Below are 17403 nucleotides of genomic sequence, written 5' to 3' on the forward strand. Positions count from 1 at the left end.
TCCTATATGCAGAGACGAAATGATGTTGATGAGATAGACTATACATTGCATGCCATTGTTTGTCCTTGAACATTTGACAAACATATTGCCATATAAGATACCGATTAAAAAGGTCCCTAAAAATTAAATATAAATGAGAACGCGAACGACCTGATTTATTTAAAGCCAAATAATATTATACAAATATGGCATATTTTAACCAATGAAATATAGCCCCTGACTTGGAACCGGTCCAAACAATGTTATGCTGTTAAACTTGTTAGCAAGTGCTTATCCTTTGAAAGTTATTAAACAGCACAACATATGTACAAAGTTTATAAAAATCAGTTTAAAATGGCTTGAACAATTTAATCGGCTCTTAAAATACGAAAAACAACAAAAGACACAAATACCAACACAATATTCAGCAGTTACTGAAAGCTAGTTTTGTGTTTTGTAAATTGATATTTTAATCTTTAGCTTGTTAATAAAAAGTCTTGTTGACATCATCCTTTTTTCTAATTTTAATTGGTTATATATGGAGATGGAAAGAAATAGTGAATTTACTCCAATTCATAGATTTTATTTTACGCCCTTCAGAACCAATAAGACGCAAAATTATCAAGTAACGGGTGAATGCCACAGAATAGGACATTTATGTATTTGAATAAATGATGTTTAATTTATAGATCCTTCACCAAATTATGACAAAAATATTAATGTATTATTATAAAAAAAAATATTTCTTTTCAAAGGTAGCTCCTGCACAAATACGACTGCTGTTCAGCAGGTAATATAATAAAATTTAAAAGATATAGAACTCATTTGAAAGAAAGATGACCATATATCAAAAGAAAAATACTTTTTCAACTTGTATCAATAGCAAATAGTTTTAAGTCAAACCAAACAAATGCATCTAAGCAGATTTTTACGAAACATAGGTTTGATATACTGAAGCAAATTGACCTGTTTCGAAACAATTAATATGTAAATTCTATATTAAGTTTACTACATTAACATAAAAACATCTTTCAATTTCTTAACAAATATTTATGTCTTTTATCTAAGATAATCAATAAGCATCTCATTCTGTAAATTTTAAAAGAAATGCAGAGAGTAGTTTCCATACATGCTACAGTTGTTAACATTCAGAAACAAGCTCACAATAAGCAATTTTAATTCCCTATATTTAGGAGTATGGACGATTTCCCTTGGCTTGATTTTATTACACTCACAATATCAAACTCATTGTCAATTCTTACTTGAAAATGAGTATAAGAACGTGTTTACTAAGGCAACAGTTATCAAATCTCAGAAGTCGATTAAAAGAATCATGTGAAACACTAAAGGAACGGCATGATCTCAAAAAGGAGAAAACCTGGGTGCGCATACAAGGTAGGCGTCCCCAGCTATATATACTACATCATCCGCAATTCGAATCTACACTAAGTCAAAATGTCAGAAACGGTAAAATTATAGAACAGACGACTAGACTGGTGTATATATAAAAACAACAGTTTATAGCTTAGGTTGAACAATGTTGACCTCCAATGTTATTTTTAAACAATATTAAGATAAATAATACTTGTATCTATGATGAGATTATTTGAAACCTGTTCATACATAAAATTTTGAAAAAAAAAACTCTAATTATTACACGATTTATCCTTTTCCTGATCTGTTGATTATTTTCATTTATTTAATTTGTGGATCATTTGATCTCAGTCATGAAAAAGGCGATTCTGCCTGATGACGTCACAATGATGAGATCATTCGAAAAGAATGAGTTCGTCTCAAATCCATTAGAGAAACAGATTCCACCACAAAATCTGGTGCAATACGATAATTATCAATTCTCAACACTTAAATTTTAAATATGTAAAATGTTTGGCCAACCTCGCGTTTTAAATGTGAAAATTTAACTATCTCCAGTAGATATATGTCGCATCACACTTGGTACAGTGGTATAACCTATATGTAACAGTAATGGAGAAAGACTATTTTGAAAACTGTTAAGTTCAAAGTAATATTGTAATGTTCTTGAAATTATTTTCATTCCTTTTACAGAAGAAAGAAGTCAATATGACAATACATTCTGATCAGGTTTTTGGTCTCCCTTCCACAAGAGCTTCAAATCTACATATTTGCTCTGGTTTTATTGGCAATCTAACGGGTGACTTACAAGTTCAAATACAGTTTGCAGGGAATAATACTTACCAAACAATCATTCCTAGCTATACAACCAGAGTAGATACAACAGAAAACTGCGAATTAAAAAGAGTTCTCAAGTTTTGGATTGGATTCACTGTCGCTATGAAAAATGCAACCATTAGATGTAGAGGAACAAATGGTCTTCATCCGAATGATTCACCTATCTTTTCTAAAAATGAAACTCTTTACCTGGTTTCCAGTAAGTAGAAGTTCATAGATTTTAGAATAGTATTTACATCTGATATGGAGAAGGCTATCATCAGATGTTCAGTAATTAATAAACACTTCCCAGATTCTCCAGCCTTTTATTCAAAAAATGAAACAGTTAAACTAATACCAGGTAAATATCACTTGTGTATGTAAATATGGACTTCAGTTGAACCCAATAAATCTTTATCCTTATTCTTACTAATAACTATTTTTATTTTACCGTTTATCAAAATAATATTGCGTTTTATATAAAGAAACGTATTGTTAAAGAGGCGGTAGCTGTCAAATTCGTGTTAACCGTTTTGACTCAAATTCCCAACTTTTGGTTTATAGCATACTTAAACGTATATACAAATTATGCAAAATCTAAAATAAACAATTAACAATGCAGTGGATCGATAAAATGTATTAGCATTTAGTGTGTATTCTAGTCCAGATGCAATATAATAAACTATTAAGGTGACCTCGAAGGACTACCGACAGTCATATAACACGATATAAACATAATCGTAGAGTAGAAATAAATAGAATTGCAGCTTGTTCATCTTGACTTTTCTGCGTTTGTTTGGTTTCATATCACAATATAAACTTTTAATTGTCCTAAATGTTATCAAAAGTCAAATTTTGACATTGAACAGTGGCATGTTATTCTTAGGCAGCTTGTGATTATCTACATTAAATATTTTGGAAGTGTTATTATTGATATCTATGTTTTGGGAATTTTCTTAGATGGCATGGTGTTTAAAATCGATTTCAGTAATCGTCCGTTATCTTGGATTGGTACTTGGTGTCGTTGTAACATAGTACCTCTTAGCCTCTTTAATGTTTTTGTCATTGATTTGAGTGCTCAATGCTCTTCATTTAAGTACTTGTTTGGCTTTAAAACTATTTTGATCTGAACTCACTGATGAGTATAGAGTATAGACGAAACTCGCGTCTGGCGTATTAAATTATAATCCTTGTACCTTTGATAACTATTCCATAACTCTTCTTTTTAAAAACAGAATTATCAAAAGTGCATTCACACAGGAGGACATTCTGATTAAAATAAGACAATTACATATGTTACTGATAGTTATCAAAGGTACCAGTATTATAATTTAGTACGCCAGACGCGTGTTTCGTCTACATAAGCCTCATCAGTGACGCTCATATCAAAATAGTTATAAACCAAACAAATACAAATTTGAAGACACTGTTTGTTAAACTAAGTTACTTGAAATATACATGCAAATACATAATATCTAATTGGCTTCATTTATCGAGATAATTGTATTAGCTTCTAAAACGGAAATTTATTAACAGGTAGATCTTTTTTTCTGCATATTGATATTAAGTGTAAATTCACATTGCAATAAGACGTGTCACGGTACTTGTTTATCCCAAATTTATGTATTTGGTGTTGATGTTATGTTTGCTATTCTCGTGGGATTTTGTCTGATGCTTGGTCCGTTTCTATGTGTGTTACATTTCAGTGTTGTGTCGTTGTTCTCCTCTTATATTTAATGCGTTTCCCTCGGTTTTAGTTTGTTACCCCGATTTTGTTTTTTGTCCATGGATTTATGAGTTTTGAACAGCGGTATACTACTGTTGCCTTTATTTAAGGCTTTTTCAAGTCATTAATTTTCGGAAATTGAAACTTAGCATTATACAATCTTCATAAATATGCTTAATTCAATTTTGTTTTCATATCGATTTACTTTTCTGTAACTATTTACCATGTGAACATAAATTATAACTTTATTCATTTTCATTTTACATGGCAAATAAAAAGAAGTACTAATTACGAATAAAAAAAATGGGGCAACAAGCTGTGATGGCCTATCCTCTATATACTTTGTAAAACTGTGGTGTTTTATATCTTGATTGAATTTTCGGCTTTCCTTTAAAACCATTTCCGAGTAAAAACTGTATATATCTCATTATCGCTATTTTACGAAATTTTTCTTTTACCTTACTGCGTGATCATTTCTTTTCTCAGCGGACTTTGGTGATATTGAAAAAAAAAATATCGCTAGAAACTAAGAAGGGCACGTGGCGTTGTGAATGAGATGTCATAGAAATTGACAACGTCGTCATAGGTAAAATTATCATTGGTCATCTCAAATCGATTGCTTTTCTAACTTTTGCCGTACCGACTCAAGCGAGAGAATCAATCTCGTTGTGATGATCAACGATAATCTATAATTATACATGTTGAAAAGAAGATTAAGTTTATGATATATGCATGCATTGGTTCAAGAATTATCCATATTTTTCACTATGCAGACACTCATTCCATACGGCTTTAAATATCAATAGATTAACGCCATCAGTATTTGGTATGCTATTTGTTTAATCTTATTATGAAGCGATACAAACTACTGCGAATGCATATAAATAAAAGAAACCGAACAATACCGAATACGTTTTTGCATGTGTTATTAAATGTCCGACTCTTACACAGTTTGAATTGTCGTTCTTTGAATAGATTATATTTACGTCCAATTATTCATCACGCAATGTAAGTGAAGAATTCACTATTTGATCAACTCATATGAAAAAGCTGTTTATGTATATTTACACCAGTAAACTCATTTCAGGTGATTCGTGTAAAGATAACACTGTATCCCAAAGCTACCGTGTACATCCTACAAACTGTCAGTATTATATTGAATGCCGGAATTACATAGAACCCTATGGTCGTGCATGTCAGTACGGCTATTGTTTTGGAATATACACAGTAGAAACATGCACTCCTTGCAATAGTGTTATATGTCTAGAAACAAGTAAGAAAGTGATCGCATAAAGAAAAAATATTTAAAATGTGGTGATAAATAAAAACACAATGCATTGTTTAGAAAATTTCAACTGAGTTTTAATTATCATTTGATAGCGCAGATATATGTTGGAAGTTCTTTTCAATGTTACATCAATTATTTCCGAAATGCAAAAACAAAAATTCAACGAAGAACAAATTACATTCAAATATCCAGAAGTTAAAAGACAATAGACACAGCAATATTTTTAAAGATTCAGACTAAAAATGTTGAAGGTTTTCAAATTTCAATTAAAGATAGATGTAAAAACAACTATCTAAATTCAATGTGTACAATTTCAATTTCAACTTTTTCTTTTTTAATATGCTTTATACTTATTTCGTTTTGAGCATCACTGAAAAAAAATTGTAGAAGTCGCATTAAGGTGGTACCTAACACTACAGGGAGATAACTCTGTAAAGTCAACTAAACGCTTTAATTACGTTGTGTTGTACAAGAAATATTAAGCTTCTCAATGATCAAAATTGGTGTTTGTCAAATTGCTATATAACCAGTGTAATTTTTCTGACAAAACGGTTGGTTCAAAAAAATTAAATTTGTATATTTTTGTTGAAGTGTCAAAGTTAATACTTTGACAAAATTTAATGAAATTTAAACGAGCCAAATTAATTTTAGTGAAAGTGTTGTGTACCACCGTAACTGCAGTATCAAAAATACCTTTCATTGTATTAGCTATATCAAACAGTAGAAGTCGTATAATAATCAATGAGATACTTATCCTATATGCAGAGACGAAATGATGTTGATGAGATAGACTATACATTGTATGCCATTGTTTGTCCTTGAACATTTGACAAACATTTTGCCATATAAGATACCGATTAGAAAGGTCCCTAAAAATTAAATATAAATGAGAAAGCGAACGACCTGATTTATTTAAAGCCAAATAATATTATACAAATATGGCATATTTTAACCAATGAAATATAGCCCCTGACTTGGAACCGGTCCAAACAATGTTATGCTGTTAAACTTGTTAGCAAGTATTTATCCTTTGAAAGTTATTAAACAGCACAACATATGTACAAAGTTTATAAAAATCAGTTTAAAATGGCTTGAACAATTTAATCGGCTCTTAAAATACGAAAAACAACAAAAGACACAAAATACCTACACAATATTCAGCAGTTATTGAAAGCTAGTTTTGTGTTTTGTAAATTGATATTTTAATCTTTAGCTTGTTAATAAAAAGTCTTGTTGACATCATCCTTTTTTCTAATTTTAATTGGTTATATATGGAGATGGAAAGAAATAGTGAATTTACTCCAATTCATAGATTTTATTTTACGCCCTTCAGAACCAATAAGACGCAAAATTATCAAGTAACGGGTGAATGCCACAGAATAGGACATTAATGTATTTGAATAAATGATGTTTAATTTATAGATCCTCCACCAAATTATGACAAAAATATTAATGTATTACTATAAAAAAAAAAAAATCTTTTCAAAGGTAGCTCCTGCACAAATACGACTGCTGTTCAGCAGGTAATGTAATAAAATTTAAAAGATATAGAACTCATTTGAAAGAAAGATGACCATATATCAAAAGAAAACACTTTTTCAACTTGTATCAATAGCAAATAGTTTTAAGTCAAACCAAACAAATGCATCTAAGCAGATTTTTACGAAACATAGGTTTGATATACTGAAGCAAATTGACCTGTTTCGAAACAATTAATATGTAAATTCTATATTAAGTTTACTACATTAACATAAAAACATCTTTCAATTTCTTAACAAATATTTATGTCTTTTATCTTAGATAATCAATAAGCATCTCATTCTGTAAATTTAAAAAGAAATGCAGAGAGTAGTTTCCATACATGCTACAGTTGTTAACATTCAGAAACAAGCTCACAATAAGCAATTTTAATTCACTATATTTAGGAGTATGGACGATTTCCCTTGGCTTGATTTTATTACACTCACAATATCAAACTCATTGTCAATTCTTACTTGAAAATGAGTATAAGAACGTGTTTACTAAGGCAACAGTTATCAAATCTCAGAAGTCGATTAAAAGAATCATGTGAAACACTAAAGGAACGGCATAAACTCACAAAGGAGAAAACCTGGGTGCGCATACAAGGTAGGCGTCCCCAGCTATATATACTACATCATCCGCAATTCGAATCTACACTAAGTCAAAATGTCAGAAACGGTAAAATTATAGAACAGACGACTAGACTGGTGTATATATAAAAACAACAGTTTATAGCTTAGGTTGAACAATGTTGACCTCCAATGTTATTTTTAAACAATATTAAGATAAATAGTACTTGTATCTATGATGAGATTATTTGAAACCTGTTCATACATCAAATTTTGAAAAAAAAACTCTAATTATTACACGATTTATCCTTTTCCTGATCTGTTGATTATTTTCATTTATTTAATATGTGGATCATTTGATCTCAGTCATGAAAAAGGCGATCCTGCCTGATGACGTCACAATGATGAGATCATTCGAAAAGGATGAGTTCGTCTCAAATCCATTAGAGAAACAGATTCCACCACAAAATCTGGTGCAATACGATAATTATCAATTCTCAACACTTAAATTTTAAATATGTAAAATGTTTGGCCAACCTCGCGTTTTAAATGTGAAAATTTAACTATCTCCAGTAGATAAATGTCGCATCACACTTGGTACAGTGGTATAACCTATATGTAACAGTAATGGAGAAAGACTATTTTGAAAACTGTTAAGTTCAAAGTAATATTGTAATGTTCTTGAAATTATTTTCATTCCTTTTACAGCAGAAAGAAGTCAATATGACAATACATTCTGATCAGGTTTATGGTCTCCCTTCCACAAGAGCTTCAAATCTACATATTTGCTCTGGTTTTATTGGCAATCTAACGGGTGACTTACAAGTTCAAATACAGTTTGCAGGGAATAATACTTACCAAACAATCATTCCTAGCTATACAACCACAGTAAATACAACAGAAAACTGCGAATTAAAAAGAGTTCTCAAGTTTTGGATTGGATTCACTGTCGCTATGTCCAATGCAACCATTAGATGTAGAGGAACAAATGGTCTTCATCCGAATGATTCACCTATCTTTTCTAAAAATGAAACTCTTTACCTGGTTTCCAGTAAGTAGACGTTCATAGATAATTAAAAACCAATTGTTCAGAGAACTATTGATGGTCTTTCCACCAGTAAGGAATTTTTTATATGAAAATATTAAAATTTGGTTTCAAATGTTGTAGTGTCAAATTACAACTTGTTGAACGCTGATTCCCAAAATGTATGGTTTCTGTGGAAAAAAATATAGATAAGGGAGATAATTGTTTACTTGCGGTTCAAATGATGTTATTTCCGGTATAGTTTGATAGTTTAATTGACACTGATTCCAAAAATATATGGTTCTACATACTTTTACATTAATTTAGAACAAAAAGTTGCTACTTCCGGTAAACAAAAGGTCACTTCCGGTTGGCTTTTACAAGTTCACATTGCTTGCAACCTATTGCAAAAAGTCCCATGTCTTTATCATGTATACATATGAGGTAAAAGCAAAGGTCAAAATCTAGAACGTGAATTTTGTCTTTGACCTTGAGCTCAATTTCAAGGTCAACAACCAAGGACCTAAAATCAAAAGATCCCAGTCCTCTACTTTATATTGTTCAGGAGTTATATTACCATACAACAAATATAAGATATAAAAGGGGGGAAAAGTCAAAAAAAATGTTTACGAACCCTTTTAACTAAAATTTACGTGTTACGCCTTATCGCAACTAATAATTGTCTGCAAATATTTTGTTGATATCTTATATGATTTCTGAAAATAAGAGATCACAAGCCAAAATCATATTTTTGAACATGACCTTGACCTTTGACCTTGACCTCATTTTAATTTTTTTGGACCAAGGACCTCAAATCAAAAGACCCTAGTCCTCTATCACTTATGGTTTTCCAGTTACAAATCAATTTCATTTATTTCAATATAAAAGGGGAAATAACTCTCATATGGAGTCTTCGTAAAGCTTCGGTGAAAATAAAACGTAACATCCTCAAGACATAACGAGCAATTTGGAAAAATAAATTTGTCGCTTTCTTTTACGGTTGCGGAGGAGATCTGATAACAAGAAAAACAGTGTTTGGGGAGATAACTCTTACAAAGAAAAGTGTTCATTTAAACAGGATGAGTTTCAAAAGCGTATAGACTGTATGATATCATATACAAAAAAAACTAAGCGACATCTTTTGAAACATTTTTACAACGCAAGAAAAAAATTAGGGGGAAGAAGAAAAAAAAATAATAATCAGAACAAATTCAATAGGTCTTTCCACAAGAAAGATGGAAAGACCTAATAATCAGAACAAATTCAATAGGTCTTTCCACAAGAAAGGTGGAAAGACCTAATAATTTGTATATTGCATCAAAATTAAAATAAAACAAGCAAAGACGGCCGTTTCGCTTAAACCGATAAGGCCTTTCCGAAACTTTTGAATGAATAAAAGTTAAAATAGCGTTGCTATTTTTACGGGGGGCATGGTGGTCGATGGATTTTTTTATCAACATCCTTGCCCTGACTAACGAAAACACCATGCCTAAGACAAAATGAAAATAAATAATCTGCCCCAATTACTGAAGAACATATTCCCATACCATCCCGTCTCATTGATATGCTCCCAACAAAGGAGAACAGAAACTACAGAATTATATTCTTTCAATATACCCGAGAGAACACTTTTGTCTGCGTAGCGGTTTGTTATATGCGGGTTTTAGAATTTAGAATAAATAATGATAATAATAAAATATCTCATTAATCGATAGAAAATCGTTTAACAAGAACATGTTTATCTTTTCTGCCATCAAAACTAATTATACTTAATTTGAATAAGCACACATACATTAAATGAAAGAAATACATATAAATAGTACTTATGATTCAGTTATCTTCATTCTGTAAAGTTAAACAATCATTGAACTATGTGAGTTTGATTATACTTTTCGGTTTTTTTTTTCATCATTAATAAAAGAGGGTCGAAAGAAACCAGAAAGATACAAACTCATAAATCTAAAATATACTGACAACGCCATGGCTAAAAATGAAAAAGACAAACAGACAAACAATAGTACACATGACACAACATAGAAAACTAAAAAATAAACAACACGAACCCTACCAAAAACTAGGGGTGATCTCGGGTGCTCCGGAAGGGTAAGCAGATCCTGCTCCACTTGTGGCACTCGTCGTGTTGCTTATGTGATAACAAATCCGGTAATTGGTCTTATTCGGTAGGTCACATTTATGAAAGGGAAGGGGATTGCATTTACGACGTAAGAAACATATCCGAAATCATTTGTGAAACGGTTATGTCATAACGGTCAACCAACTCGTGATAAATGTACATATGTATCTTGTACTAGTTATTCTTTCAAGTTGTAGAACTTTGTCTACTTACAGTTAATATATATTTTCCTCATGTTCTTATGATATTGTTAAACTTTCATTTCAGGTGACTTTTGTAACCAGAATTTTAACAGCACCAAAACCAACAAATATCATCATCCAACAACCTGTCAAAGATTTATTTCTTGTGTAGGTGCATTACCTCACGTCCATACATGCTCGAGTGGTCTTTGCTTTAGTTTAGAAAAGGATCGTTGTGAGTATTGCGAAGATGTAAAAACATGTCCGTAATACAACCGAAAACTGAATCTTATTTGATTATTCACGGATATGTTTACATAGACAAGCTTCAAAATATAATCGTGTTTCTTGTAGTTAATCCCACATTGTTTTCAAAAATTATATTGCACTAGAAGTTTGAATATATCTATTTGTGTTAACAATACATTCAATAAAAAGATGAACGATGGTGTTTTAAGTGTTAATATACGAGTTTAAATGTATATAATTGATGATAATATGTATTAATTAAATCATACTTATGCTTAAAAATTCCAAAAGGCTGATGTTCTGTCTTTATTTGTGAAAATGCCGGCTATTCATTTTAATTTAATTTTACTTTCAAAACTGAGGATTTTATTTACACATTTTTTTAAGCCAATGTGTACAAATAGTAGAAATTTTCCTTAAATAACATGTCTTTAACAATACCAAATATTAACATATGTTTTGGAGAACCTGCAATGATACGGTTCCACACATAAAAATTTAAAAACATCTGTTCATGCTTTTATAGTTAAAACTGCTAATTTTATCGAGTCAAAATTAAATCGACTTGATCAAATCAATGTATCACAAAATATCATTTGTTTTAATATTATGTCCCTGTCAATCATTTTCCTTTTTTTTTTAAAGAAAACTGGAAATGTCCAAATAGACTTAGAATAATTCAGCCATTGTATGCATGCCATATAAAAAGGGAGATATAGTATAATTTCGATACAAATGTCCAAAAAGATTATTTTTTTAAATCAATTTAATGGTTGTAACATAAAATGTAATATTAAGAAGATTATATTTTTTCTTTTTATTGTGTACGCTGTAAAAGCGTTGATCATGAACTTTATTCACACAAACTGGTAAACGTTTTTACACCCTCATATTAACACAAAACAGCATCCAACTCTTCAATTAAAAAAGCCCATTGCTCATTGACATATTTTATAATTACGAGCATATTTGTGACATTATCAGGAGACAATTTTGTTTCGCGAATTTGCACGACTTTTTCAATAAACTGAAAACGTTGCAGTACACCACGCAAGGAACGTACATCTTGTAAAAAAATGTAAACAACACATTGTAAATTTCATGCACACAAAGCTCTTTTCTGGTTTTTTCTTCATCAGGAATGCTGAAGCCGAATCTATAAAACAAAGAATGTATAATTACCTTAAAGTACAATGTTAGAAAGTTTTGTTATAAATCATGTCAGCACAATATTATTTACTACTGAGCTGATGATACCGTCTGGGACCGATATCCACTAGCAGAGGTATCGGTAAAAGTATTTGGAAAAAGTTAACGACAAATTTATTTAATTTTTATGCCAAATCAAAGTCCTTTCTCATACACTTATTTATACATATTTTAGTTGCTAAGTTAAATCAAAATGGATGCTGGATGTGTTCTAATTGATTATTTAGTCTTAAATTGAGGTTTTATTTTATTACTTGTTTATGACTTTTAACTAGCTGTGAGTAACTGCGAGTACTCTTAGATCTGTACTTAGTGTCTCTTTGTTTGTTGTGATTTACAAGTACCTGTCCACGTTCACTATATGTTTTGTACATAGATATAGGAAGATGTGGTGTGAGTGCCAATGAGACAACTCTCCATCCAAATAACAATTTTAAAAAAGTAAACCATTATAGGTCAGTGTACGGCCTTCAACACGGAACCTTGGCTCACACCGAACAACAACAAGCTATAAAGGGCCCCAAAATAACTAGTGTAAAACAATTCAAACAGGAAAACCAACGGTCTAATCTATATAAAAAAACGAGAAACACATATATATTACATAAACAAACTAATGTACATCAGATTCCTGATTTAGGACAGGAACATACATTTGCAGCGGGATTAAACGTTTTAATGGCCCCAAACCTTCTCCCTTTTTCTGAAACAATAGCATAACATCACAACATAGAAAAACACACGATAAAATATCAATTGGCAGACTTAACTCAATCAAAAAACGTAAATAAAACAAAATGATCGAATAAATTTGATCTGCGATATCTGAATCCAAATGCACAGTTAATAAAATATTAGAGACAAACATTCAAGGCCAAAAAGCAAATAAACAAGTCCACACAAAGCCATGGCAAGCACAGGCACTTGTTTCTATCCATTATCAACGTATATTTACGAGTGGGTCTTCCAATGGATAGAAACAAGTGCATGTGATGGCAAGACACCACTGAGAAATATTTAACCCTTCGAAAATATTGATCAATATTCACTTTAGAATAAAAAAACGGTTTTAAAAAAAATAACTTAAATCTTGAAGTTTATACAAATTTAGTAAGAATAAGTGAAAAATTGAAGAGATTCCAAATAAGCAAAGCTGGTATATAGACAAGATCCATATAAATATAAAATTACAAAAAAGCATTATAAACAGTATCAACAGGTCGAATTAACAAGAAAATACGATTTGAGAGTACTCGCAGTTACTGACAGCTAGTTAAAAGCCAAAACCAATTAATAATAAAAAATCATGCATCAGAGACTAAAATCAACTAAAACACATCCCAGGGATTTAGTATTTTAACGTCATTAACAGTCAGAGAAGACATGACTGTGCAATTCCAAAAATAAATGTATCGACAGGTAGTAGGATAGTGAGGAGCGACTTCTAAAGAGATAAAAATTAACGTGTCTGTGTCTCTATACATCTCGCCTCAAAATATAATAAAATTTAGTTATGTTTTAATTTGCTAATGACAAAATCGATATTAGTGCCAATGTAAACTATATTCAGAGATCTAATTACAATATTGGTACGATAACCCTTACTTATAAGTTTGTTTAAAGGTTCGATGAGTTTACAAGGATCACATAGTGATTTCCTCGCTTTAAGTACAATATTACCATAAAATTTAGGATGTGAAATACCATTTTTAATACGTTTTCTACAGGTATAGCCAAATTTACTAATCAAATCTTTGTATCTATGAAAGAATTTAGTAAAAGTTTTAAGTAATTTATGGTATCGAAATCCCTTGACACAGCAATTTCCCGATGATGCATTGATTACGTTCGTTAAAATCTATCACATCAGAACACACACGGGCAAACCGAACGAGTTGGGATATATAAACACCGTATGATGGAGCCAAAGGCACATCGCCGTCTAAAAAAGGAAAATTAACAATAGGAAAGGAAAAATCGTCTCTTTTGTCGTAAACTTTAGTGTGAAGTTTCCCGTTTGAAATTGAAATGTCTAAATCTAGAAAAGGACAACTGCTTGGGTAAATTTCTGAAGTATATTTATAGAACTCTGGATTATTCAACGAAAAAATATCTTCAAGATAACGGTAGATATTTTTGAATGTATCAACCAAATATAACAATGATGGGTCTTCACTGAGTTTGGTCACAAACTGAGATTCATAGCAATATGGAAATAAGTCTGCACAGTTGGTGCCCATATGCATACCTTCTACTATACTATGTATGCATCAGAAGATTAAATACGTTTTTAACTGATTTTTATATTTTTTCTGATGTACTTTTACACCAGTGTCCCAAGAAAGGGGTTGAAGCCTGAAAACTATTTCAACCCCGCCTACATATGTATGGGGTTGGCGTTTGTTGCTGTGTTACATATTTTGTTTTCGTTCATTCTTTTCGTTATATTGATAAGGCCTTTGTTTTTCTCGTTTGAATCGTTTTACATTAGTTATTTCGGAGCTTTTTATAACTGACGTTGAGGTATGGGCTTTGCTCGTAATTGAAGGCCGTATGGTGATCTATAGTTTTTGTATGTCATGTTGATCTCTTGTGGAGAGTTTTTTATTTGCAACATAGCCCATCTTCCTTTTATAAAGATATACAGTTTTCTGTAACAATGTAGACAATCCAATTAACACAGAATTGGGACATACCACCATCTAAAAGTTCCAAATTGCCAGCATTCTCTCGTAGGACAAAATTACCCGCCGTTGTTTTTTCTCGTTTGAATCATTTTACATTAGTTATTTCGGAGCCTTGTATAAATGACTTTGAGGTATGGGCTTTGCTCGTTATTGAAGGCCGTATGGTGATCTATAGTTGTACATTTTTGTGTCATGTTGATCTCTTGTGGAGAGTTGTTTTATTTGCAAACATAGCAAATCTTCCTTTTATAAAGATATACAGTTTTATGTAACAATGTAGACAATCCAATTAAAACAGAATTGGGACATACCACCATCTAAAAGTTCCAAATTGCCATCCTTCTCTCGTAGGACAAACTTACCCGCCGTTGTTTTTCTCGTTTGAATCGTTTTACTTAGTTATTTCGGAGCCTTGTATAAATGACTTTGAGGTATGGGCTTTGCTCGTTATTGAAGGCCGTATGGTGATCTAAAGTTATACATTTGTGTGTCATGTTGATCTCTTGTGGAGAGTTGTTTTATTTGCAAACATAGCAAATCTTCCTTTTATAAAGATATGAAGTTTTATGTAACAACGAAGACAATCCAATTAAAACAGAATTGGGACATACCACCATCTTAAAGTTCCAAAGTGCCAGCATTCTCTCGTAGGACAAAATTACCCGCCTTTGTTTTATCCAATTATACTACGAGGTACGCATAATTGTAGCAACTTTACTGTACACCGCGTATGCGCTGTACAAATAATGCAGTGTGTGCAATAAACAATTTGTAAACATAATACTGTAGTTTTATTCCAAGGGTTTTCCATATTATTTCTTTTATGATAATATCCTGTTATTTATTCTTGCATGGATTTTTCTGGTATCACTTCGCGTACATGAAGCGTAATACGAAAGAAAGATGATTCGAAAACTGCATTAGTTTGATTGGCTTATCCAACATCACGAGACGATATCACGACATTTATATGTCTACTTGTCAGATCATTGGTGACTTTCAAAGGGTATGAAGATGTACATTTCGTCAATGGCTACGGGTATAAGTGATTTCTTCTAAAGTTACAAAATAATCACAATTTTGTCAAATGTTATTACATTCTGAATCGTACAAAAAGTTTAGAAATCACTGATGTTAAAGTATGACCCCGGCACATATAACGTCATACTGGTATGTGCAAATGACTAGATCAGTTTAAGCTTGACTATATCAAATTATAGCCATAGATTAATTATTATAAGTATCGTCAGTTTTTACTAATAACAAATTCAGGGAGGATTGAAAATTAAAAATGAATAAGGGAAGACATAAAAAACAAATGCAAATATTCAAAGCTTGTCCAATATGACAGTAGCGGTGCAATATCGTATATTTAAAGGTTTTAACTAAACCGACACCGATCGATTGTACAGTGTGACCGCTTTTGCTATATAATTGCTTTATATAAATACATGGTCTTGCTTTTTATGGAATAAAACAACTACTGTCTTTTGTTTCGGTATATATGAGTTTTAATAGATTTCTAAAATAAAAACTGCTTTTCACTAAGATCGTTAATAGAGACATATTTACCTCGGTGAATATTTTTTTTCAAAAGTCAATAATCATATCAGATTTTTACATGACATTTTTCATATCGCATGTTTTATCAGCCCTAGGTTCAATATCAGCCCAAGAGCCGCATGGCTCGAGGGCTGATATTGACCGAGGGTTGATAATACATGCGATATGAAAAATGACATGTTATGATCTTTTTATCAAAGCTTCAACGATGGAGAAAAATCACAGATTCATATATTGACCCTTTTATGTGGTTCCCGAATAGAAGTTCAAAGAGTGAAAAGTTCACGGACGCCGGACTCCAAATTTAGTACATTCGATATGAAACCTTATTATCATATGCCTCAAGAGAGAAGACAAACATTTAAATTTTAACGAAACGACAAAAAAAATAATTCAAATATATACATAATGAACACTGTTTGGAAAAATCAACTTTTTTGTAAAGTAACTTTCTAAATTATGTTTCAGAAACTTTTAAAAAATGCATTTATTTAATACATTGATTGTGTTTTTTTTGTTTTTGTTTTTTTAATTATTTTACAAAATATACTTTCCAGTATCTAAATAATTGTTTTGTATACACTACTTTGTAATGTTTTCAGTGAAAACGTAGCATTGAGGTGTATTTTCCGGAATTTGCCGAGTTTCACCGGAATGCCATTCGATAACGTTACGGAAAGGCATGTGATAACACTCGAAACATGTGATAAACTTTTCATATCAGCCCGCTAAGCACCAATTTGAAAAATATGGAATTTACGTTAATTTAATGCTGTTATCAAACAGTAAAAATCATATGTTATTTAGTCTAAGTACATGATAAAACCAAATATTAACTTCATCAAAAGATATGTGTATAATATTTTAATTAATGCACTTAAAACTGTTTTACTGTTATTATATCGGTATAATACATGTAATAACAGTATACGAGAACAAAGATTCACAAGATATTTTGTTTCAATTTGAATTTTATATTTAGAAATATGTAACCTATATTATAAATGTCGGTCAAACTACTGTCAAAGATTGCACTAAGAAAAAACCATATCAATTTACAACAATAAATAGAAAAAGTGTTT

At 31.1% G+C, this 17403-nt stretch overlaps 1 protein-coding gene across 1 annotated transcript; it reads left to right on the forward strand.

Annotated features, from left to right (window-relative positions):
- The first annotated feature begins 740 nt into the window (after positions 1–740).
- LOC134711472 (uncharacterized) lies at positions 741–11064 on the forward strand. Its single transcript, XM_063572074.1, has 6 exons — positions 741–769; positions 2047–2389; positions 4983–5168; positions 6672–6706; positions 7982–8324; positions 10699–11064. The coding sequence occupies exons 2-6, from the start codon at positions 2062–2064 to the stop codon at positions 10881–10883; spliced, it is 1077 nt and encodes a 358-aa protein (XP_063428144.1). The 5' UTR covers positions 741–769; positions 2047–2061; the 3' UTR covers positions 10884–11064.
- The last annotated feature ends 6339 nt before the right edge of the window (positions 11065–17403 follow it).

The sequence above is a fragment of the Mytilus trossulus genome, chromosome 3, assembly GCF_036588685.1.
Source record: "Mytilus trossulus isolate FHL-02 chromosome 3, PNRI_Mtr1.1.1.hap1, whole genome shotgun sequence".
Lineage (NCBI taxonomy): Eukaryota > Metazoa > Mollusca > Bivalvia > Mytilida > Mytilidae > Mytilus > Mytilus trossulus.